The 27,014-nt window shown below is 35.6% G+C and overlaps 1 protein-coding gene and 1 long non-coding RNA gene across 2 annotated transcripts in view; one reads left to right on the top strand and one right to left on the bottom strand.

Moving 5' to 3' along the window:
• The first annotated feature begins 1,706 nt into the window (after nt 1-1,706).
• Nucleotides 1,707-2,216, top strand: LOC116168229. The gene is made up of 2 exons (XR_004144736.1): nt 1,707-1,824; nt 1,880-2,216. It is a non-coding gene; the product is annotated as an uncharacterized LOC116168229 (long non-coding RNA).
• Nucleotides 2,217-8,256: 6,040 nt separating this feature from the next.
• LOC116168018 (putative carbonic anhydrase-like protein 2) overlaps nt 8,257-27,014 on the bottom strand; it is a 257,795-nt gene continuing 239,037 nt past the window's right edge. Inside the window, exons 7-9 of the mRNA XM_031483660.1 lie at nt 22,046-22,174; nt 9,347-9,389; nt 8,257-9,282 (exon numbers count right to left, since the gene is read on the bottom strand). Of these exons, the coding sequence (XP_031339520.1) occupies nt 9,218-9,282; nt 9,347-9,389; nt 22,046-22,174 (237 nt within the window). The 3' untranslated portion in view covers nt 8,257-9,217. The remainder of the gene's footprint in view (nt 9,283-9,346; nt 9,390-22,045; nt 22,175-27,014) is intronic.

The raw sequence follows: 27,014 nt of genomic DNA, 5'->3' as shown, positions 1-27,014 counted from the left end.
AAGGTGCTAACTAGATTCGCTAATAAGTATTTCAATTATTGAGAAAGGTTGTCGGTGAGAACATTTCCTGAATTTTAAGTGTTCACTATCATCGTACGCTCTATTAAGAAAACCTTCAATTCACTACAGACAATTTTAGGTTGGAAATTGCAACAGGATTATATGATAGGGGGAACACAGATTTCTTTTGAAAGAAATTTAGCTGCAAAAGCCGGAAACACTTACGCTCAATTTATATGAAGTACATTTCATCATCCATCAATAATCCTAATCGAGTTATCTGGGCACCCATTTTATTGAATTTCGCATTTCTATAAACTTTTGTAAAAAAAAGCTAGACCAATCCGATATCTTTCCGATCGTTTTCATGGCTTTCTCCAAAACTTTTCCATTTAGTTCATAGAAAGTTACACAAAAGAACACAGAATAAAAATTTCAAAGTGGCGACGTTGTAATTCTCAACCTGTTCCGCAATTCTGTTTGTACATGAAAGCGGTCGTGCCAAAGAGTATTTTAGATCTTATATTTAATAATTAGATTTCTCCCTTCACATCTTCATGCGTGCATAAATTCCTGGAATAAAGTATGCGGTAGCGCTATGGTTAATCATAAATAAAACAGCCAAGTAGTTATTTATGGTAATAAACGTTTATTTTTGTATAATAATGGTCTATATTACAATATGACAATATACACGAACTGGTGCTACCGTTAAGCATACAAATATGATGCTAGTACCATTTTTATTATAAAAAGAAAAATAATCATGAATTTCGACGTCTGCGAATATCAATTTTAATTTAGTCTGTGCGTTTGAATAATCTGGAATTATAAGAATAGGGGGGCTCGTAACAAAGCGGGCTTGTTTGGGAGGAAGTGAAGCAAATCAATATCAATTTCCTAGTTTCCTTATCCCGAGCCCAATTAACGTGGTATGTAATTAAAGCCCACCTTTACCAATGAGAAAATAATATCACAATTTCAAAATAGAGTACGTATTTTGTTCGCGCGGTTAATTTAGGTTAAAGATGTATTTATCTTGGAGTTTCTGCAAGGGTTGGTGTATTTATAATAGTTTACTAAACTCAAACAGTCCTAACGGTATAATTTTAGTTTCATAGTTATTTCGGATTTAACGTTGTATGTTCCGTAGCGAGCATTCATGGCGAAAGGTGTTATATAAATTTCGTGGAGTGTGTGCGCGGTTTGGTTGGAGGGTGGCTTACACTTATTGTTTTTGAGAACTTCGTCAAAAGCTCGCGTGCTCCTGCTTAATTCATTAATTAAAGGTGCGGGAAAAGTTTTCTTCTATCCAACTTTGACAGTTGTCGACTAATATATTAAGCTAAAAACTGGAAAATAGGTTTTTGCATAACAATTCAAGATTTTATTTATATGGCATCTCAAACCCAAATTTATTGTGTTCATGAAATATAAAGAGGAAAATCAATTATAAACCAGTCCCATTCTCATATTTAGTAGACTTATTTCGGCCAGAAAGAGCAGTCTTCCCTTAGTATCGCCATAGTACAATAATAAGGTCAATTTCTTTGACTTAATCCAGGTGAACTGAATCCGTATATGTGTGATAAAAGAATGCACTGATACATTCCCATTACTAATCACTCTACAAATTACTTGTTTATGTAACTGAATGACGATCTAATTAACACAACGGTTTTGGTATCGCCACAGATAATGTATAATTAAATATTAATAACCAATCGAGCTGGTATATAAAGCAAACCCGAAACTTCTCTCAGCAAGTGCAACTTCTGGCAAGTGTCTTAAAGTACTTAATTTAAAATGCAAGCTGTTCTCTTGGTAAGAATTTTCTATTAAATAAGGGAATGGGTAAGATAATAATCTTCCATTTTAGATCACCGTTGTGTTGGCGTTCTTTGCCTTGGCGTTCGCCAACCCCTCGCCCAATCCCAATCCGATGCCAAGACCAAGACCTCAATATTGGAATTACGGATATGGAATGTCAATGCCTTACTACGGAATGGGCTATGGTTACTACTTCTAATTGCTGTCAAGTTCAACCCCTTTCTGTGAACCACCGTTTTTGCAAATTTTTTTAATACTTATTTAGGTTTTTAAATGACGTTTCACCAAACTCAGAATATTAGCAACCCGTTATGTTTTAGATTTCTTTTATCTCTGCCACTGTGGCTAACAATTAGTAAACCTAACAGTTTCTTTTAAATCTTTTATTTGTGTTCTATTTACTGACAAACTTCAACATGCACAATTATTGTCCTTTCAAGTGTAAATATGAGTAACGGGCAAATATAGACCATAGCAGCTAATCAATTAGCGAAACCAGAACTCTCTAGGTGGTCCGGGGGCCGAGATCTCCATGGAACAGACAAGACAGGCAGCAAATTTGGCAGGTTTCCCATTATTACCAAATACCAAATGGTATGTGGCCGAAGCTAAATGAAATTATTAAATGATACTTTGCCATTACAACTTATAGGGAATAAGGGATGAATTGTAACAAATTGTATCAGGAGGTAGGTCCACGTGTAGGGAAAATCTCTCCGCTAGTTTTTTGCCTTCAAGAAAAGCGAAAAACAGTGTGTGAAGAATCCGACCTAAAAACAGGTAAATAAATAATGATGCGATGCGGTGTACAAACGATGAGCGTTTCGGAATAGAACCCACTACAAGTTTAAAGAGAAACAAAAAAAAGCAATATTGTTGTGGGTACTTAACATACCTTCAGCAATAAGCACGCTGAAGCTTCGTCGTGTAGAGAAAACTAATGGACGGTGGATTTATGCTTAACTGAAAGTACAGTGAGAATAAGTTACTTTCTTGAGACATACGTGAATATTTGCGATCGGATTAAATTGCTCGCATTGAAATAAATTGTTACGCGAACGCGTTGGGGTCAAAGATATAAAACATTTCGTTGCGCTACGCTACGTCGCTACGGAACATGAGTGGCGTACGCTATATCTTTTTAACGAATAGACTATGAAAAATTTGGTGGGAGACCGGCATTCTTACTCAAACCTTAGAAGAGAATCTATGCAAGTCGAGTGCTGCATTTTTTCGATCGCGTATTCTTAGTCGAACCTTCGGTACAAACCTACGTAACTTAAGCTCGGAAATTTGCAGATCGCTCAAAACGAAACTATTCGCCGGGCTCTCAACGCGAATTTTGTAAGTGGTGTGCACCCTCTTTGAGATCGAACCGAAAGCCACAGTATATAAGAGAATCGTTAGCCCCGCAACTGAAGATTGCGCCATTTTCGATGAATTTATTGTCGTGGGTACTTTATACCCTCAGGAATAAGCAAACTTCGTCGTGTAGAGATAACTAATGGACGAATTTATGTTAAACTGAAAATACAGTGCGAATAAGTTACTTTCTTATTATGTACGCGAATATTTGGATTGGATTAAAGTGCTCGCATTCAAATAAATTGTTACCACGAAGGTATTGGGGTCCAAGGTCCAAAACATTTCGTTGTGCTATATTTGGACTAACAAGTTATGTTAAGATAAGAAACATGTGCTCAATCAGATAAGAGTCGAAACGGACAGTGTTGCCGGTTCTAAAAACCGTCGCTACGGAGCATGCGCGGAGTATGTAGCGAAAACGCAGCCGAAGCCGGGTCTCTGGGGGCGCATCTCGGTTTTTCAGATTGGCGAATCGACTATGAAAAATTATTATTTATAATACGAAGAAAATCCTACTACACCAAATGGTTACTTTATAACAAGTCTTTTTTCTAAACAATTTTTAACATTTTGGTGTAGTAGGAGTTGACAAAATGTCAAAATATTACTATTTTAAATCTGAAAATGTTTATTGTATAAAAAGTAAGGTTTTTCAATTCATTACTAGGCTCATCTAACAGGAAATTTTATGCTTTTTGTTTGCTCTCTAAAATTTGGGCATGAGTGATGGTATCCAAGGGGAACGTGGCAAATCGCTAGTAAACGGTAGCTATGAAAATTTTTACTGAATAAAAGGTTCAAAGGAGATTTGTATGCTCTTTCAAAAAGCGTTGTTCGAAATTAGCGTTAATTATGAACTCATGATTTGAACTCATTTAAAATGAGTAAAGGTAATTAAAGGAGGGGCTATACCCAAATAGATGTGCGCAGCACAAGGTGTACCAAAGTTCGGGGTGTAAAATAGATAGATTGAGTGGTAGATGAGAACTTCCACATAAACCAGGGGCTCAAATGAATGGTCTCAAAATGTGCATTTCTTCTTTATAATTTTCCTGACACGGGAGAATGCGTCAAGTTGTATTATTTGTGACATCATAAAGAACGTTGAGCTTAACCGGTCGGCTGTGGAAAGCGTTGTAAAGATGTAAAATGTAGAAATTCATAGTAGGTTTGATCAGCTGTATTGTAATGACCTACTCACTACTGTATATAAATAGTTAATTTCTTTTTACCTTCTATAGTGTGATAGTAACGGGCGATCAAAAATGAGTTGCTGTCGAGTCGCCTTTGGAAGTTCAAGTTAAATACGATTTCCCATGTAAACAAAAGTTCCAAAGGTGACTCGACAGCAACACATTTTTGAACGCACAGTATTTGAATTTGATAGTGTAACTTAAAGGTTAAATTTAACAGCGTATGGTATTAAAGTAGATACATGATATTATTTTGGCATATTAAGCAAAAGATTCGGCATTATGTCGTGACAAATTATAACTCATGAAGTAGGTACTGAAAAGAAAGCATTGTTCATTCGCTCGCGGATTCAGAAAGGAATCACGTATTAGTAGCGTGCAATTATTGCGATTTATAAAAAAAACATAATTAGCGCTGGAATTTGTTACTTTAAAAACGGGTTGGTCCTATAGTTAAGGGTTAAGTAAATTATAAAAGTTAGTGAAAGAGAAGAAATATTTTAATTAGAATTAGGGAACCGCTCTTTTAGAGTGGTTTTCAGAATTTTGTTTTCCTTATTTCAACATTTAATAATAATAAATGTACTTACATTTTTATTAATTTGTTTTGACTGATTGCTATTCTAGAAGAAAAGTAAAAAAGAGTTTTGGTCAAAGAGAAGTCCGAATGCGAATTACATAAACTCTCCAGAAAATATTGGAGTACAGATTTCAAAATGGGTATCTGTCCAAATTTTAGTAACAGGTTATTAACGATTAATGAGATATGAGTGAAACTGAATTAAACTATTTTTATCTCAGCTAGCTCGAAGTAAAAGGTAAGTTCCCAAAGTGCTCCCGAGAGCAGAGTAAAGAAATTAAAAGAAGTAGTAAAAGTAAAAGAAATTACAAGAAAAATATGCGCCACGAACCCGAGAAAATGTTCAACCCTTTGCAAGGTACCAGTACAAATTGGGACTCTTCCACGAGCCAGAATTACAAAACCACCCTTTAATTTGTACCTGACGGGTACAGTATACCTAGGAATTATGGAGAAATTTTCAACAGTAATAGCAGCATACCCGAATACCTACTTAAAATCGTCTGTGTTCTGATTACTGAAAGAATTAAAGGAGTTGGGTACTTATTTGGGGGCGTAGGTTACCGATGCAATATTTTTGAACTATAGCTTACTTAAAAAATATATTCACAAATCTAATTCACAATGATATGATATAAACGAGATTTTTTGATCCTCAAGCTCGACTCGAAAGCTCCTAAACACCTAATTCTAATAAATTCTTGAGCTTATACGCAGTAGCTGAGAGTGGACTGTGGGTTCATTGCTCGCATTACTGTGTCCTGCTTCGGTACTATTCAAAAATTGTCCTTTAGATATTTAAGAAAGGGAAAAAGGTATAAATTTGTTTTAAATTTAACCATACCTAGAACCAGAAATTAGAAGTGGTAACCATATCCCATTTCATAACACGGCACTCCTCATCAATATCCGTATCCACAGTGTTAAGGTACTGGTTTAGACATCGGGTTAGGGTTGGGCCGTTGGTCCGTATCAGATTTGTTTTTTTTTTCGAGAAACTTGCCAACAGTAGTACTTAGCTAAGCTGGTTTATTTGTTGTGATTAATATGTCATTATACATTATCTCGATGCGATAGAAATAGGTATCTCTTAACATAAACAAATATAGCAGGTTGTTTAGTAATGGTAAATTAATTGTTAGGCTAGTACGAGTATATAAATGCACTGTTTAATCACACACCTGAGATCAGTCCCGTGGATCAAGCCAAAATGGAAGCAACACTTTTGGTATGTGTGCCTTAATTTCTTACATAAAATTATTACTAAATCAATTATAGATTGCATTTTTATTGTCAATTGTCGTTTTGACACTTGCAAACCCATTACCGAATCCAGAACCCAGACCGCAACTTTGGAACTACGGCTACCGAATTGGAGTGCCACACTATGGAGGACTAGGTACCTTTAACCGTCCTTTCGATTGACTGATTTGTTCGCGTTTTCAGGTCATGGGTACTATTTCTAGAAGGCAGTCGTGTAGCTCCTCTGAACCTTTAGTAAATATAAAAAGATAGAAGAGGGAAATTTTTTTGTGACGCCCTTCCTTTCCTAAAAATGTGAAATTCCACTTTATTGTCTCAATATCTTGAAATTGAAGTTAACACGCTTTGCAAGTAAGGTACAGAATCTTGGTCCAAACCTTTTAACCCAAAGTATGAACCTATTTTGTCTCATTAACAACCACAATGCATCAGTATTTTTTTTCACCTAAAATGCGGATGATTTTGTTTTCTAAGAGCTCAACAGAATTACAAGTAATGATACAAGAAATGCATCTTGAATCAGAAAAGATTTGGCTACTGATAAACAAAAATAAAACATCGATAATGACAAGCATAAGAGGGAGACAAAAATAAACGGAATATGGACAGGTTAGCCAAGGCAGAAAAAGCAATAGAGCGAAGAATGCTACATATAACATTAAAAGATAAAAAAAACGCCTGGATAAGAACAAAAACCTAAGTGGCAGATGAATAAGAGCAACAAAATTGTTGCAATATGTCGGACACAATGCGACAAAAGATGAAACACGTAAATACTAAACTGGAAACCATGGTTGGGGAAAAGAGAAAAGGGTCGCAAATGCGATCAAGAGACATGCCGGTTTAACCTGGAAGCGACAGGCCCAACGAGAGACTCATGGAAAGAAATTGGAGAGATCTACTGTGGCAGTCAGAAGCGGCATTAAGTTTAAATATTGGGATCCTTTTTGGTGAAATGGGAAAAGCTGTGTAAATTGACGGGCACAAGAAAATGGCAGATTGAATGATGGTGAGAACTGAAAGCGATTGTTAAATTCGTCCTACAAAAAGGGTTGAGTTCCAGTAGGATCGTTTAGCTGTAGGCAAATTGGGAACGTCATACTGTTACCTATCATGATTACCGTAGGAATTTTCTTCAATCTAACGCTCCAGCAAAATTGGCACCAAAATATGCCGGGCCATTTGTGGTGTTTCAGAAAGTGTCTCCCTGGATGGATAAACTAAAGAATATGGATGGGCGATTTAGAGGATGTTGGCACGCGAAGGATTTAAAGCTAATTCCGTTGCCACGGTTCTATTTGAGATAGGTCAAAACGGCCAAGCGACAAGTTTCTTGCAAAAGTAAGATCGACATTGGTTCAGCCGGTACAATTTTGCACGAAGGTGTATTGTTATTTTTTCTTTCTGTTTTATAATTGGAATTTCTACTTTAAACCTGAAATTCCGATTTTAGACAATTTTAATATTCACCATTTCAACCAGCAGCGTGGAGTAGCGAGTTATGATTTTAAACGAATTAAAAGAGTTAATATTTAAAAATGGCCGATTTCTTTAATAAAGCGCCATTTTTGGGCGTTGATTAATTAAACAATTAGGTAGGGAGTCGTAAGGGAAGATGAAAGTAGAGGCATTCTGTTTTGGGCCAGGGGAGCGTCAAAATATAATTCAAAATTCAGGAGATTCTTCGTTTAGCTACCGGGTGGAAAGTCACGCTCAATTATTACCGGCTCAAGAGAAACATTATAATAGTGGATAGAAGATTTTTAGTGGGTCCAGGAAAATTGGATACCTCTTTTTGGATTAAGTGAGTTTCGTGTTTAAAAAGGAAGTAAGTTAGCTACAATTCAGTGAACTCATAAAGAAACTTTTCGTACGTAGTCGTTCCTCTTCGATGTTTTTAATAAAAATGTAGTTGCCAATAAATAATCAAATGAGCTAATTTTTGGGAGGGACGTTAGGTGACACCAGCTATAAAGATCATTGCCATATCTGCAAGTACTCCAAAAAGTTAGTAAAATCCCAGTTTTTCATAACGATCGTCTTTCTGTGGTAATTTTTAAGGTCCATCAAGACGATAAACGCTGCGCGAAAACACTTCTGCAGCCAATATCCGGCACTTGGAATAGCAATACGAACTGGAAACTGCATTCTGCCCCCATTAGCATAATTAGTTTATTCTCGATATAATTAAAATCAATACGGTAAAAGTGGCCACTTTAATGGTACAAACAGAGAAAATTTTTAACATTAAATTCTCACGCGCAAAAATACTTAAATAATAATTAGCGAGTGTAATTTTATTTCCTACTAAATGGGACTTGAATAAATTAATTAAATTTTATCTTTAAAGTACAACTAGCGAACAAAAAAAGGAGCAAATATTGTTCATTTTATCACAGGGAAAAGGTTGTAGAAATTGTTCATCGAAGCAAAATCCGCGCGTTCTATTCACAGTCTTAGCGTCTACATCTGGATCTCTCGAGGTGAGCATTACTTTAATTAAGTACCAGCTGATGCTCGATTATTCCCAGACTTCGAAATTCATCCCTGTCCAAGCTGACACAAAGACAAGATGGAAACGAATATAAATATTTGTTCCTGCAGCCGATTTAACTCTCATTAGCGAAATTAAATTTCTAGTTTATAATAAAATATTTTGTTAGCCTATTTAGTTTATAATTCTGGACACGATGCGCTTTAATTTATTACTCTTTTTTTTATAATCCATATACAGTGTATTACTTTAATATAATTAACTAGAGTTTCTTTACAGTCGTAATAAACCGCATATGGAAATTTGGCTTTTACCTAAATAAGTATTTAGTTTTAACACTTCACTTGGTCGTTATTGCCCTTATCACATGAAGTTGTCTATTTTAAGTTTTCAACAATAATATTTACAAAAGTGTTTTTATACATAACCCGTCGACCCACTAATGCTGTAAAAGGTGCTTCCATTGTTCGCAGCGTCATCTTGATGGAAACTTCAGTGAAGGGAGTATTGTAGCGAATGGAAAGGGTGGTCTTTGGTATCAGGAGTCCATTTATTAGCTGTAATGGCAGGAATCCATTAGTGATGTGCATGTATGCCATATACAGTTCGTTGCTCACCTACCTTTATAATGCATCTCCTTGTACATTGTTGGACAATTATTATTCTGAAAAAAAATAAAATCTTATTATCGCATCAATTTAAATTTGCATGCAAAAAGCGAGCCAAATTCAATCAAAGCCCCAACATTAATGAAACATCTTTCGGAGTAAAAGTATTAAAATCTATTAATTGGTGTTTGCCAGCCGCACTTAAACGAACCTGTTGCTGTCCTTGCCTAAACACCCTACGCAAATTCATTAATTAAAAAATAATTTCGTTCATGACGAGTACTTTATTTCAAGTTTCAGACAAAAATACATCGAATGAACGATATTTATGCTTCAAAGAGACACAGAATTGGAAAAATTTGATGAATTGCCATTTTAATGTTAGTTTTTGGTTGTAAATTTGTTTAACTAATGGCCGTTTGCACCGACAAATTTAAGCGGAGCTTAGCTTAAGCGTAGCTTAAAATCCATGGCAATCATTGTCTCAATAATCGTTGTCATGGATTTTAAGCTACGCTTAAGCTAATCTCCGCTTAAATTTGTCGGTGCAAACGGCCATAAGAGAACATTTAATCGAAATTTTTACGTGAGTTTCAAGTGTTATCTGGTCAGGTTGTTATCGGAAGAATTAATTGGTTCTTTGACAAACAATGTCACGTGCGAGATAAGCGATGGAGGTGTTTTATCACTTCTAGCTACGTAGAGAAATTTCGACTGTCGTTAGGTTAATAACGATGTTGAATTTGTGAGAGGAGGTCGTTTTTGGAAGTATGCGCGAAAACGAGGCTTTCTTTGGTTATTTTGGAAGAGAGCGTAAATGTCTGTGACGCTTATTTTGTACCGGCAGTTCAGCCGGATATGCGACTTTACAAATAAAAAAACGTACTCGTCTTTATGTTGGTGGGAGACTCAGTAAAACGAAATAAAAAAATAATTCCTTTCTGATCTCCAATGACAGTTTCCTTAAGTTTCTGCCACATTACAGACATCATTTAAATGTTTTCTGCGTAATCTTCTCCCTCCTCTAGTCTCGTTACTACAAAGTTTCTGATAAACATTGATTTTCTGAATAGTCCCTTGGTCACGTTAATTCTCTGCAGTTTCTCCCACGTTTCTTTCGATGTCTCACATTCATTAATCAACTCAATTTGCTCACCAGTTATCGCAAGCGTCATCGAGGTTGCGCATTTTCATCTCTTTTCAACCAGGTGTTCCTTGCAACCATTGACTGATGCGTACTCCCATAGTTCAATCTTAAAAACCGCTATCTGCATGATCATGACAATATCGTTAATATGACAATATCACCGTACAGAGAAAAAAATATTTTCATTTATGAGTAGATTTGATCAGTTGATTTTTTTCAATCCGACACACGGTTTTCACGTAAAAAAAGAAAATATTTTTTTCTCTGCACGATGATATTGATCTATATTAACGATATTGTCATGATCATCCAGAGAAACGATTTTTATTTGCGAAAACCGAGCATATCGGATTGAAAAAAGCAAAGGTATCAAATTTGCTTAGAAATAAATGATTGGGCATCTTTTATTGCTTTATTTTATAGTGGGCGGAGTGTTAGCAATTTGTTACTCTTCCCACTCAACCCACTATACAATCACAAACACCCATGCCTCACCGTCCTGGGATGCGACTATTTCAAGAATAATTTTTATTTTCAGGCAAATCAGTGGCGTACCATCAATGTCTGCCAAAGTGGCCATGTGAAATTCCGTACGAACGCCACTGGTGGAAACTAAAAAAATGTGGTACGTTAAAAAATGACTCTGGATACATACTACATGCCAAATTTCATTAAAATATCTAAAGTGGTAAATTACAGATATTAATAATAAATGATTTATTTTTGAAAACTTTACACCAAAAGTTCAGACGTTTAGGATACCTATAGGTTCATATGAAGTTTTCTTTTTAAAATGGACCCAAAAATCGCCCCCTTAAATATTGACATTCTAATTTGGTGAGTTCAAATTAGTAATTATAGGCAATTTGGGCAAAGTGGGGTGTCATGTTTATGGACTTAATTTATTGAACTGCACCATTTCAATACAGTATAAATTGTGGGAGTTCCTATACTCTCGTGAACATTACCAAAAGTTTTTTAATCCGAAAAGCTAACAAGGTTTCAGATACACAAACGAAATTTAATTTTCTTAACGTGGGTATGTATAATTTACTTTGTATCTTTAGGCGTATAACCTTACTACTTAATTGCCTTCAGAAGTAATTCCAACCGTCCGAAAAAGTTTGACAAGCATACTTTCCTGTCATGTTAAACTCATACGACTTTAGTAAACCGTAAGCCATTGTCTTCTCTTTATTCAGTTTAAAAGCGGAGAAATCAATTGCCAGTCAGTTGCGCGTAACAAATTCGAAAGGAAATTAGAAAAATAAAGGTTAAACAGTTCGTTTAAGCAAAAATAATAGTGGGTTTTAAAAAGTCAAATGCCTATTTCCGCTTCCCTAAGATAACGTTCGAATGACCTCGTAACCAAATGACATTAACAGAACGTTTTCTCGCCTTGGGCGGCGAAGCTTCAACTTATTGGGGTTGAAGTTTGGTACAAGCTTGTCTGCGGGCGGTTTATATTACAACAGTTGTCGCGTAATTACCCTACAATTCCAAAGATTTTACAACTTCCAAAAAAACTTTTTCAAACTTTGATTATTTTTAATAATAAAATTAGCAAAATGTTTCGGCTAACAAAGTACGTTAAAAGGTGCGTATATCCGCACCTGGTTATTAGCGGAATGGAAGGACATAACAAAGGCTTAATAATTAACAACGTTGCAGTCGAAAAAAAAAACGCGACACGAATCTGCATACGTTTTCGTGTTTCCAATTTCCTGCGTATAGTCGCGTGTATGAGTTTTAGGGATATTTAGATGCGAAGTCTGGTAATTCCGGCCAGCGTGTGTTTCTCATTTCCGGGCAGTTATACTTTACGGATTCAGCTTCCGGTCTCTCGATTTTCATTCGCGGCAAGTTCTATTCCGGACACGTTTCAGATTGCCACAGACAGTGGAGTATTATAAAATTCCGTGATAATGTCAAAGATAATGTGGATAATGAAGTAGTTGTATTCGAATTCGTCTCCATTAACAACGTTTCGAATTAGTTTACAAACAAATTTTCACCCTTACTACATTGTTTGGTGAACTCGGAAACGTACTAGTAGCCCTCTCTATAAACGCTGAACCAGATTATCGAGAATAGCTCAATAAAATTTGCTAAATTGCTTCGACCCTCTCCTACTTTCTCCTGATTTTCGGAATTTATTAAGGATCCACCGCCCTCAGATCATAAGAGAAAAGTTGTTTTTTGGCCATGGAACTCAACCTCCGAAATAACAACTGTTTTTGCAAGAGCTACCGTTTTTGTTTCAACCATTACTTGAATTGTATAACGGATGGTTACTTTGCCGTTTCAAAAATTTGGTTTTGTTCAACATAGGAAAATTTACACATATACTGCTTCGTAGCGAACATGAACAAAAGTATGCCTGGAAATAAAAACGATAACAACATTCTAAATATTCGGTAAAACATTTTCGAGATAAAACTCTAGTAGTGAGACCGGAATGTAGGGGGCAGACGGCAGACGTCGTTAGCTAAAAGAGATTCCGCACCTTTGCTCCTTTCTCACCCACATCGGATCCTTTAGCATAACCGAGACCCCACCGATGTCGTAGGACTGTATGTTAACGCAAAATATGAGAATCTAAAGCCAATTAATTTCAAAAGTATAAATAACAGAAATAAACGCATTGGAACATTGGTGCAAACAGACGATTCTCGCAATAACATTTTTCCGAAAGTTATATGGAACAATATTCGTAATCCACGAGCAGCATTCGTAAGATTAAAGGTGAAATGGGTACCCTGTTGTGAAATAATCAAAGAATTGGTAATAAGAGAACAATTTGCAAATCTAACTGTCGTTTCAACTGAACAAAATATTTGGAACACATAGGTCAAGTTTTGAAATTCACGATCTAAAGCGAAAACGCTTTTATTACTTCCGCCCTAATATGATGCCTATAACCAAAAAGCCTAATTCATTCAGATACCACCGCAAGAGAAAGTGTGTGTAAAGTCTTTAATATAGCGTATAGGGTCTGTATGATGAGTGGTTTAAATTTGACGTTACAAAGGAGGTCTACAATTTTGGAAACCAACACTAATAGCTAGGGACGTGGATTGTACTACCACGTATCATCCCTCTAACGTAGATCAAAGACTTGCAAAATGAGGTTTAATCTCTACAAAGCAACCTCCTATAGTTGGACTTCTAACCTATTTAAATTATAATGATATGTTTGAGAAGCACGAAACCAATGGAGGGTAACTACTAAAAGGGAAACTGACTTTATTATTCGAACAGCATGGAAATGAAAAGTTAATTATTTCGTTTTCGTTGGCGAGCGAAAGGTGCTAAATCTTACTGAACGCCTATTTAATTTCACCTACCCTGCATCGAAAAATTAATTTGAACGTTAATTAAATTTGTATAGACAACACAAGCAGTTACCGTTTTGCGAATCGAAAGAAAACAAAAACGTGCACAATTTTTTAAGACAAAAATTCACACCGCAGTCTGGGTTGAGTAGATTCTCAAAAATCTAGACACCTCCAGCCATTGAAAATCCTGCACTTAGTTTTCTTTTCTCCTCATTATTATATGCTATGCTTTTTCTATATTTTTTTTAATTTTAAGTTGTTTGAATTTTATTGGACAGACGGGCAGACCGACGAACAAAACCATCACATAAAGGGAGCTTTTTGTTTCGAAAAATTCCCCCAAAAAAGTTATTGACGGGCAAAAAAGCACACCGTAAGCTCAGGCAACGTACAGGTGGGTCGGGGTGAATATCGGGGTCCTTAGTATTAAAAGAGGTTTCCGCAGAAGCAACGGAGCTATAATCGTTAAATGAATCTCAAGGAAATTTAATAATTACAATTCGATTGTATGGGAATAAATATGTAATCAAACGTTAAATCAGAAAATCGACAAAAATAACAAAAGTTGCTTTTGAACTTCGGGTCGCAACCTTTTGAGCTCAGAAGGCATTCTGCAAATCTGTAACAGACAACAACACAAACAAACAAATACGAAAGTTTTGCGAAATATCAATGCTAACGTCTGACACGAAGTAGGTAAATCGCATATTAAAAGTAATTAATACTAAAAAAAGAATAATCCGAATGACTTTACACTAGCAAAACAAAATTTGGTCGACTACGACTGTCCTTACAGTCAGGGTATAACAGCATAAAATTGACGTTAAATTCAAGAAAAATACTTTAAGATGCACAAATAGCTAAATTTGTATTCAATAGCAATGCAATCTGATTAATACAGAACATAAACAAGATAATATGAGCAAATTCTTCGAGGTAAACAAATAACGTAGATAAGAAGCGTAGATCTCGGCTTCAGACAATGCCTCGGTAACTCCAAGGTAAAGATACTTACAGTTACCACTCAGGAACAATATCGAAGAATGAAGTGGATTCACATGGCCAATGTAGTTAGGATTTCATAAGTCGGTAATGTAGGTAATAGTCCAAATAAAACTGCTAAACCATCCACGTAATTAGTCGGTCATGCGTTAATATCCAAGTAGGTCAAATGTAAAAGGTAATCCATAAGAAATATCGACGAGATACTTAAAGAAAACTCAAAAACTTTGAGTGAAGGCTACAGCCCTAAAAAGACACAATTAATGAGAAAAGGAATCTGCGTCATAAGACGTCAAGACATTAAAGAGAAAGAAAGACACCACTCATAGTCAAAACACTAAGACCTTTTCAGGCAGACGCAAAGTCAGAAAGAGTAAGAGTTACCAAAGGAACGTTTACATCTAATCAACTCAATGGCAGAGACTTCACTAAAGAGGACGTGAAATATAACTGCTCGCGCAAAATACACTTAAAGAAGAAGGGATAGCCATTAGAAATACCATGGAAGACACTTTGCGCCAGGGGGACTATGATTTCCGGATGCTGCGGATTTTATTTTGCTTGGTTTCGTTGAATAAAGTGACAACATTCAGCCCAAACCGTAATTTGACTGAACTCCAAAACCGATATCTACGATTTTTATTTTCATTTTGAATTAATTAGATTTCATTGTTGTTGTATAGAAATTAAGTTTGTTGTGTATTCTAAACTAGTTTTATTGAATTAACGTTACGATTATGTTGTTATCACCGATTTTTACGGATGATTCGTTGTCGAGTCAAAATTTTGCTTTTGTTTAGTTAACGTATATTGAATTATTCGTCTTATTGAGTGTTTATTGGGGTTTGTAGTATATGACTACCCGAGTGTCGAACGATAGACATTGCAATTACAATATTTATGTGCAGCGCTATTCACTATTCCTCTTATTTGTTTGTTTATGTTTTTATCTGTTACAGATAAGGCAGGAAAGCGCCCTTACTGAGCTCGAAAAGTCGCAACCTGTAGTTCAAAAGTTAATATTTTTATTTGGCTTTCAATACAATCGAATTGTAATTACTATATTTGTTAGATAGTCCTGTTTTGGGTAAATTTAAACGTCGACATTTCAGATCTGCTATTACATTATAATGCATTATATATTTCTCAATCTAAAAAAAATACCTTACCATAGGTTGAGAAATGAACTGTCAAATAATTTTTAAAGATTATCCCGTTCTGCTTAGGGTGTTGTCCGATATATATATTTATACCTATTTGAGGGTGTTCTCATTGTCAACATAATATAACAGAGGTACATATTTTAGATTAAATGCGTACATTAAAGAGTAAACATTTAAATGAGAATAATAATGAGTAACACGCAAATATTCATTCTCCCAATCTAAAAGTAATCACACGCATGACGAAGTATAAGCACCTAATACAAGATTGCAATGCTAAATTAGCAAACTTAAAACTTTACAAATTGGCAGTTAATATTGAGCCATGGTACGCTAAATAACAGACGAATTAACCGATATTTTCATTTGATGTTGGATCAGAATTTTTTATACCTTCACAATCGCCCTGGGGTATTAAAAATATTTGTTGAACAATTCCAACAAGCAGTAAAACTGGTGTCTGTTACACTCATGTACACAGGAGAGGAAAGTGACCCGCTTTTGGTGTTCGCCTTATGCCAACATGACAATGCAAATCATCTGATACCTATACAGGACTTTTAACGAAAACCGTTACCGAAAAGTACTTAGGCTTTTATTGATAAATTAAATCTAAAAATTGCATACACGCTTCATGAACACCCTCTATTTTTTTGTATTTTCGAAATTTACCGCAATTTTTCTATTCACCCGTAATATGCACTATTACAACCTTATAACGTAATATACTACTTAGAATTCGTATGTTTCTAAGCATAGGAAGATTTATACATACACCGCGTGTATTTTCAATAAAAGGGGTTGGCTTTTGTATTTCGAGATAGGCGACGAGAGGGACCGGGGATGCGGGATTTTTAGATCGCGAGTTAGCGTTTAAAAGAGTAAGCACGAACTACTTGAGTGAATAAAAGTGGTTATTCCGCGTATTGGTGAAGAATTTAGTGGTGAAATTTCAAGAGGCGCCAGAGAGACAAGCTGAATTCGCGAACAGTTACTTACTATCTCAGTTCTGCTAAATTTTTCTTGCAGAAAATTTAAACAGATCGCAATAAAGTGAACATTTCAATCACGGATATCGCTGTTACTTATTTTTATCAATTAAGAACGCGTAGCTTTGTGAATAAATTGTTAAATAAGTGAGAGTTATCTACAGGTCAATTTTACATTAAAATTCGAAAGTTAGCGTAATTTGTAGCATGGTCATCCGTTTGAAAGTGATAAAAATTTCCGCGAGGGAACATTTTCAAATTGGAGACACTTCACGTAGAAACGGAATAAAGTGTGTTGAATTTTTAAAAAACTCAATGTGATACACAGAGATTTTTTTTTCGTTCGCAACGGTAGCGGCTAGTTAGAATTCAATTGTAATCTGTAAGGAATTTCATCCACGTCAATTACTGAAAGTCGTTTGCATTTTCTGCATTGCATAAATCACTAGTCGCTTATTTTTAGGAATGTACGTATTGATTTTGATAAAATAAATTTGATATGCCGGAAGAGACCGATCTATTAGAACCATTTGTGTTCTGTAATGCATTTTATTCATCGATAAAGGTCAGATCTAAGCAAAGAATTTTGGTTATTTTGTTTCAGTGAAATTTTATTTGCATTATTTTCAGTGTTACAATTCCTTTGGTTGGATTGTAATTTTATTTAGCATTGAGAAGAATATTTCTACAGGAGAATGTATCGGTAGTAGGTACATTATGTGGTAAAGATATGAATCAAATTTAGCATAGTCCGGAGGATTAGCAAATAATCGTGCACTTTTGTATAGAACCATGAATTTTTGTATACGACTTACCTATACCCCAACAGTCATTTTAAACATTAGAGCCACTCTGGCTCTCTGCCAGGGGGGCGTAGGGTGCCCATTTCAAAATGGCGGCTTTAGCAATGGTACCCATTCGGTAATACCTCTGCCAACTCGCAACCATTAGGGCTAGAACAAAATTAAAACACGGATTTTGTTGAGCACAAACTTAGTTTAAAAAAATGTTATATTGATATTTACCCTAAATGTATTGAGTGTGGCTTTTTTTGGGGTCAAAGTTAACCTGTATTGTTTTTCCCACAAAAAGTCGAGAATCTAGGCTTTCTTCACTCAAAATACTGTTTTTATTCATTTTTTTAGATGTATAGTTAAACTTATTAACATATAAATTAAATTTGTTTAATTAAATTAAATTATAATGAAATTGTAATTTTATATTATTTGTTTTGTCTTATTCTTCGTATAGTAAAATGTTATATGTACCTAGTTTGAAAAGAAAATTATAGCTTTGGAATAATTATTATAATTAATTACACAATTAATTAATACTGTACTATAGCTATTATTCACGATCGCATCCACAACACTTGCAACGTGGAGTGCAAGGCAAGTTCGATTTCGTACACTTGCAGGAAGTACATACGCTGCGCTTACAGAGACATTTCACCACTTCCTTGCAAGCTTCGCTCGAGGGCTTTACCCCAGACATGACCTCCTTGGTAGGTAGCACGGAGCAGAGTCCTGAGGTAACTGTCAACGATTGCAGAAGAGTCCTATTTGTTCACAAGGGTAGGCAAATTGAGAATATTCCCCCTACACAGGATGCTCTTCGTCTCCATTTGCTCCGTGCTGCCTACCAAGGAGGTCATGTCTGGGGTAATGCCCTTCAAAGAAACCCTGTTCTTCCTGATCCAGGCGATTTCGGGTGGAAGCGCAGCAACTAAAGGTGGGAGGTAAGTGAGGACAAATTGCATTACATCAAAATAATTAAGGTCGCATATTATATAAATTAATTGAAACTTTCGATTCTATATCAGATGAAACGGATGGACCTGCCCCCAGGGATCGAAGCTTGCATAAGGAAGTGGTGAAATGTGACTCTAAGCGCAGCGTATGTACATCCTGCAAGTGTACGAAATTGAACTTGCCTTGCACTCCACGTTGCAAGTGTGGTGGATGCGATCGTGAATAATAGCTATAGTACAGTATAAACTATTAAGTAATTGTATAATTAATTAATTATAATAATTATTATTCTAAAGCTACAATTTTCTTTTCAAACTACATATAAGATTTTACTATACGAAGAATACAACAAATAATATAAAATTACAATTTCATTATAATTTAATTTAATTAATTAAATTTAATTTATATGTTAATAAGTTTAATAATACATCTAAAAAAATGAATAAAAACAGTATTTTGAGTGAAGAAAGCCTAAATTCTCGACTTTTTGTGGGAAAAACAATCACGGTTAACTTTGACCCCAAAAAAAAGCCACACTCAATACATTTAGGGTAAATATCAATATAACATTTTTTTAGCTAAGATGGTGCTCAACAAAATCCGTGTTTTAATTTTGTTCTAGCCCTAGTGGTTGCGAGTTGGCAGAGGTACATATTACCGAATGGATACCACCGCTAAAACGGCCGTTTTGAAATGGGCACGCTACGCCCCCCCTGGCAGAGAGCCAGAGTGGCTCTAATGTTTAAAATGACTGTTGGGGTATAGGTAAATCGTATACAAAAATTCATGCTTCTATACAAAAGTGCACGATTCTTCAAAAATATCGCGTTTGTCGTCCGGACTACAGGGGCACGTGATTTTTCTATAGTTCATTAGATGAGTCAAAGCAAGTTTTGTCGTTTTAGAAAATATGAAATCCATATCTATACAACTCTCGTACAGGATTCGTGTAATGTGTGTGCTGGTGTGGATGGGTCGTGTGCCGGGTCGCGGTTGGGAGTCGGCGGGTGTGGGCTCGTATAGGGAATGGGCCGCTTTAAAGATTTTATCAAAGATGAACGAGTGCCCATCGCTTGGCGCCCCTCTGAGCGCCTCTGCCTTAATTACTGGGTGTAGTGGCAGTACGTTCAAGAGAGTTTCCATAGCTACCGTAGGGGTCGTTTTCATCCCCCCCCCCCCCCTAATTCCAAGACAAGTTCTGTGCTGTACCTTGCGAAGTATTTGTATGTTCTTCTAGAAGGTCTTATAATATTACACCAGTGACGCATAAGCAACGACTGGTGTAATCATTTTAGGGTATATCTAGTGGGTTATTTTGGGAGATAGACCCCACTTGATCCCGAACGCTCGCCTATAGACCTACAGGGACTTTTTTCGGGCTTTTTTCGCTCCAGATGTGATTTCAAGATAATTGGTCTCACGTGATGCCCAAGTATTTACCTTCTCTCACTACCTGTAGCTTGGTGCCGTAAATTTCTATGTCTTTTAGCTTGTCGCGAGAAGGGAATGGGTTTGTTTTAAGGACTAACAGAAACCACTGCACCATATTTGATTTAAATGATAATCAGCATTTGCTATGGAAACAGTAACTTGATTATTAAGGATCCTCAGATCCTTTATAGTTTTGTATTGTCGTCCGTCCGTCCGTCCGTGTGCGCTATGACTCTTTTCAAAAGTGGCCGATTGTGTTGGAAATTTGAGGTATGGGTACTTTGGACATTAAGGACGGACGCTATTGATTTTCAGGAAGGTACATATCCCATATGTATACATTTAAGAAAAATTCCATGTATACTACACACGGTAGTATGTACTTCCTTGCTTTCCATAGCAGATTTATCAATTCTAGAGTGGTATTTTTCGAACGGTCCTAGAGCTACCACCGCAGAGGAGATTGGACTTTCAGCTACATCTACCTTTAGCACTAACGTAAAATAACTGCAATGGTTAGAAACGTATAACGTTAAAATTTTGAAAATATCTGTTTATTTACTTATTTATTTATTTAATTATTTATTTATTGTCATTCTCTTGTTCTGAGCACAATATTATCGCATTCTAATATTCTGAATTTGACGAAGTGTACCTCCAGTGAGAAGTTAAGGCTTGAGCACAAAGTATGCATTATAGGTACGGTAAACATTGGCACAAAATGAGCACACAATTATAGCGTGTCGATGGGTTCACTATCTTCATGTGGTACCTCCAACTTCACGGATTTTCAAAATCATGTGATCTGACAGCATTGGATTACAAGACGTTTACAAGGAGAATTCAGGACTTTCTTCATTGCATTTTAATAAACATTGCAGAAACTTCATCCATTTCATCTAAATTATGTGTTTTATTAAACATCGAAAACAAAGTCTCCAATTTTTAATATCTATTTAACTTTGTTGTACAAAAAAATGTACATAATACAGAGGAGTGCTTATGAATTTATATCTATCTAAAAAGTTACCTACGTCAAAAAAATTATTTTTTTGCCTATATTAGCACAAAAGTTTTGTTTAATGTAAAGGACAGGTGGCTTTTGTTTGATTTCTGTTTGTGTTTCAATTGTTTGATGTTATATTCAACGTATAGAAGATAGTAAGACTTGTGTTTGATGTGGTCGTAAGACTTCAAAAAAATTAAGAAGATAAATGTTCAATCCGTAAATTTCGAAACTGCAATGATTAAATTTGCTTGAAATCGGCGCTGAATGGTGAAAGTTTGTCGACAGTAAGAACGAATTAGTATAAAATGACGCTAGTTTAATCGGACTATGATTAATTGAATTTAAATCGCACAAAAAAGCTCAATGTAAATTTAAATACGCAAAGGCTAAATGCAACGTTCTCACAGCGCTAGGTTCGAATATTCATAGGGTTTGTGCCGCAGAATACCGCGATAAATCAAACAAATTCATGACGCAATTTACCGCCGACTAAAGGGTTGCCCTTGTCAATAAAGGGGCGCCACGAAATGTTACCTTAATCAGATGTTTCATCGGTGGATAATTCCGGTTTCACTTCGTTTCAATTACAAATTCCTGCGGGTCTACGACGCTTCCATTACGTACGCTATCCCGGGCCCAAGAAAGTCATCTATCACACCCCCAAATGTATATACTGTGTTAACGTGAGGCATGCAAAGTGCACATTTAGAAATTACTAAAGATACATAAAGCAAGTTGACGTTTTATAAATTAGTAGGCATTGTTAACTAGTCACTTCACCTCTGCTTAAATGTTACCTTGCTTAATGAATGCCGTGCAATTAATACATGAGCGTAAGCGGTATGAATTGAATTTGGTATGAAGTTTACGTAAAGGTACCTGTTGGTGGAAGTTAATATTCGTGCGAACAGTTCGGTGGTGGAGTGGTTGGAGTGGTCTGGCGTTGTTTCCTAGGGGAGCTTTCGGTGCTTCCTGTGATCCTTGCATTAATTTTCGTAGGGCGTATAGCTGTAATTAAGAAATTTATAGACATCAACTGAGATTTTAATGAAGTTTGTTGGTTAGAAATTTACCGTTAGGGTATAGATTCCGTGGCGACGTTACATATTCAAGGCGTTTTCAAATTATGCCTATTTTATTTAAACTTTACTGGTTAAACATTTACAAAGTTTGATGGTGCAATGAATACGTTACTATATGTTTATATGTTTAACCATTTAACCGCCGTCTATTAACCAAATCACGCGCCATTTCTATACTGTTGACTGAATTCTAAATCAATACTGCAGTGGAAATAAATTACCTACCCATACAAGTGACAAACTATGAAGCAGAAACACGATTCTGATTCAATTGAATCAAGTTTGGGATCTTTCAGCTAAAAGATCAACTGAAATGCATATGGTAGGTGCACCAATAAACATTTTTTTCTATTTCGGTGTCACAATGATGATTTTGTACAACTGTTTTCGGCCGAAAACAGTTGTACAAAGACAGTGATTATAGTCGTTTTTTTTTGGTAACTCATCTCTTAAGTTGGCAGTTACTAGTTAGTACAAGTAGGTACTTCGTTGGGTACTTCCATGTTTGAACTTCAAAATGTCAGTCTTACTACGCTGCCAACCTAAAACTTAACGGCATAAAAAGTGTTCCCAACATAAAACATGTTAGTTCTAATGTTCCCTATAGTTTCTGATAATGATTTTTTTAATTAAATTAAAGCACCGAAATAGAAAAAATAGTATGAAAAACGCGTGTTACAATGCTTTATTGTAATACTCCTACCTTGCGGACACTCGTGGCTACGCTTCGCGTCGCCACTCGTGCCACAAGATAGTCGTATTACAATAGGTCGCATTGTAACACTTGTCTTTCAATGTACTATTTTATTACACCTGAATCACAATCTCACACTCAAATGCGTGGACAAAAGGCCTTTAAAACACACGTGCTGTAAAGTTGCTAGGTAATGATACTTCAAGTAGATATGACTTTTGCAACTGTCATCTGGGGTTGAAATAAAAAATCCTCTTAGATGGCTTTCTGTAAATCCAGAACATTTCTTTGGCTTGTTGGCGTGTTGAAGCTTTCACAAACGCGCGTAATTTAGGTTAGGCTTCCAAGTCTGTTCCACTTTTTAATCGCAGCATTGTTTGAAGTTTTGAATGAATGCACCAAAAGATAGAAGATTTAAATACCTTTGACATTTCCTTAATATATGCCAGCATTATCGATGCATTTAAGACTTTATTCGTAAGTAACTATCATCCATGGAAACAACTTTTCATATTCTTTATAATAGGCTTTACTGGATTTGGATTTTAGACCTACCAACGTTTGTTTAAATTTTACACAAGCGATTTAATGGACGGTGTATTATCTTTTTCAACGGAAATCGTTTTATTCACAAAGACGATGATTTTTATAAACAAACGTCAAGTGACATTTCCATGGCAATCGTGAAATTACAAACACCCAGCCCATTTAATTGGACATGTATTCGAGTATAACGTCAATTTGATTTCATTGTATTTCCTATTTTTAAATTATACTGCAGGTATAATAAAAAATACTATAAGATACACGTGTATAATTGGTCTTTAAAGCACTTGCAACGTGTAATTTAGAGTTTCGATAAATCTGACAAATTCATGGGTCCATTAAAGATTTTATCTTATAAAATGTGCATACAAAAATTTTAGGAGTGTATCTCATATGTATATTTGTCAAACGTTCACAACACATCGTGATCTTTTGAAATAACCATAACATTTGTGGTACGTCACTTTTAAAATAGTCCGAACACGGACACTAGAAGTTCCACCTACTTTTTGTGGGTAACCTCTTCCGACAGTTTGTTTTCGATCTAATCAATAGATACGTCTCGTCGAGACGATTCATTTTGCTTTTGTGGGTACTCTTTTTCGACAGACACAAATCTCAATTGCCCTTTGCGAGCACTCTCTCCCGACACTCCGCTTAATTCCTTTCATTAGAGTACCATGAAGGATAAGCAGGACTGTGGTTGATAGAAAACAGTTTCTTTCGTTAAAACCTTTCATTAGAATACCACCATGAATATCTAACCCCTTCTACCCTTCACCCTTTGTACTCGAAAAAGGGGAGAAAAGTTTTTAGCCCCCCCCCCCCCCCAATCAGAGATTACAAATCGACAAACCTTTTGGTATTCTTGCAGCAACCATCACAGATAGAAGGATGAAACTAACAACATTCGCTTGGCCCTTGGGACCGGTTCTATATGAAAGAAGTGTTGGTTTTAGTCCCTTCTCCCATTTGCTAACGGACCATCACAGAATCAATCTTCCAACAACTGACAAATTCGAATTATTTCAAAGGTAGTAAAGATCACAAGGGTCTTAAAAAGGCGAGTTCTGTTGGTAAAAGGCTCCTGGAAACTCTTGTCCGCTCTTAAAAACCTAATAGCTTTGAAAATACCACTAAGAACCTTTAAAGGCTCTTAATAAAGTGATTAAATATTATTAAAATCCTGAGCTTAGTCTTTAAAGACTAATAGATTTTAAAACATGTAGAAAGCTGTTGAAGATTCTCAAATGTTTCCTGGAGATTTTTACAAACCCTTAATAGTTATTTATGCAATGAGTGTATAAATGAGGCGTTTTATTGGTGAGTGAGATGTTTAGTCCACGAGCGCAGCGGTAATTCAACTACAAGAAATTACAAACGAAATTATGCGAGCTCCGACGATTTTTCACTAAATTATAGCTATTGTCGTTGCTATAGTAATGTGTTGTTTTATGCTGTACCGTCAGTCCTCGTAATCGCAGTGGAAGATTATGTTGCTTGCTCTGCCGCGGAGACGATTTTAACATTATATCCACTCAAATCAAAAGATTAAAGAAACTTATTAGAACGGTTTCGATCAGTTCGGCAATTTATTGATGGAATACAATGAATTTGTAAGGACTATCAAGAACAGACGGAAAACGGGTAGATGGTATGACTCTGATCCCTTGGTCTCATGGTCTGCACTTAATTTGGGATGCGACTTGTTCTGATACACTTGCCTCTTCTCACTTGTCACTTTCCTCGCATTCCACTGGAGAAGTTGCGAGACAAGCTGCTGCTAACAAGGTGAGGAAATATCAGGAAGTTATCAATGCAGGTTACCAGTTTTTACCTTTCGCTGTTGAAACCCTTGGGCCCTGGTGTACAGAAGCTATGCAATTTGTAAATACTTTGGGAAAGAAATTGAAAAATGCCACAGGAGAGCACCGTTCAAAAACATTCCTTATTCAAAAAATTAGTCTTGCCATTCAGCGGCAATGCGCTATTATGGGCACTTTTCCTTCTACAATCTCTTTAGATGAAATTTTCTTCCTCTCTTAAATCTTTAAACCTTTTTTTTTTTTTTTTATTAAATACATGTAAGTTATAATGTAAAATAGGTGTTAAATAAGTATCAAATGTAAAAAAAAATAAAATTCTAAAGTATTTGAAAAAAAAAAAAATGTAATTAATTCTTTTGCAACTGTACTAAAGTACGTGTATTAACAGTGAAAGATATGGAAATGTTCATTGTTCATCCCTGTGGTCGACGTACTCAATGTTGAAGGTAAAGTAACTGAATACCTTAACAATAATGACTTATGTGAAAGTTTAACGTGTAACTTGCTGCTATTTGCTGACGATTTGAAGTTATACACAACAGTATCAAATGTGAGTGATTGCTGGGCATTGCAACTTCAACTTAATAAGCTTTTGAAATGGTGTACTGTTAACCATCTTACACTAAACGTTTCCAAGTGTCAGATTATTTCATATTCTCGTATACGTCACCCAATTAAATATGATTATACCATAGGGTCTCAATTATTATACCGTTCTACGTCTACTAGAGACCTAGGTGTCTACTTTGATGCCAGTTTCTCCTTTTCTAATCACATAAAAATAGTACATTCTTCGGCGATGAAATCACTTGGCTTCATTATGCGTAACTGCAAATCATTTACCAACGTACTTTGCATACGTTCGCTCTAAATTGGAATACTGCGCATTAATTTGGAATCCTTACACTAAAAGTGACATATCTAGGCTAGAAGGCGTCCAGCGTAAGTTTTTAAAATTTTTGTTTTATAAAGTTGAAGGTAGATATATATCCGGAGAGGGGATACCCTTATTCGTTACTGTTAGCCAAATTTGACTTCTGCTCCTTAGAGAAAAGGAGGGTTAGGAATAGTGGGACTTTTCTGTATAAATTAATTCATAATAAGATCGACTCCTTGGTACTGTTAAGTTTATTGAATTTTCGTGTTCCTACTTACACCTCGCGTACTGGAATTACTTTTTATTGTGCAGTGCCATATACCAATATACTAAGCAGCTCACCAATTCATACAATGTGTGCGCATTTCAACAAGGTATGCAATTCATGCGATATTTACCATTTTGATCTTGGCGCAATACTAAATTCAATTTGAAGACAATTTGTATTGTTTTACGCGAGCATTATATGCATATTATTAATAATAATTTTAATGCCTTAATAACATTATATATTATTGTAGAATTATTATTTGTGTAACTTTACCTTTTTTTTTTTTTTTGCTAAAGCTTGTCAAATAGGTAGGTATATTATATATAGTATTCTTAGTTTTACAATATTTTATAATTTGTTTTTCTTTAAATGTATTCAGGGGCAGTTATTAACTTTTTTTTTTGTTGTTTTTTTGTTTTTGAAATTTCACTTTTCTTTTTTCTCTCAATTTTCTTTTGTTATTAATGCACAATGCTTTGTATGTTCTATATATATTTAAGTTGACCCGTAAATGGATGCGTTCTGTTGGTCAATAAACTATTATTATTATTA

Source organism: Photinus pyralis, unplaced genomic scaffold (assembly GCF_008802855.1).
Source record: "Photinus pyralis isolate 1611_PpyrPB1 unplaced genomic scaffold, Ppyr1.3 Ppyr1.4_LG4, whole genome shotgun sequence".
Lineage (NCBI taxonomy): Eukaryota > Metazoa > Arthropoda > Insecta > Coleoptera > Lampyridae > Photinus > Photinus pyralis.
Note: the sequence above shows the minus strand (reverse complement) of the source record. Positions and strands in the feature narration are given on the sequence as shown.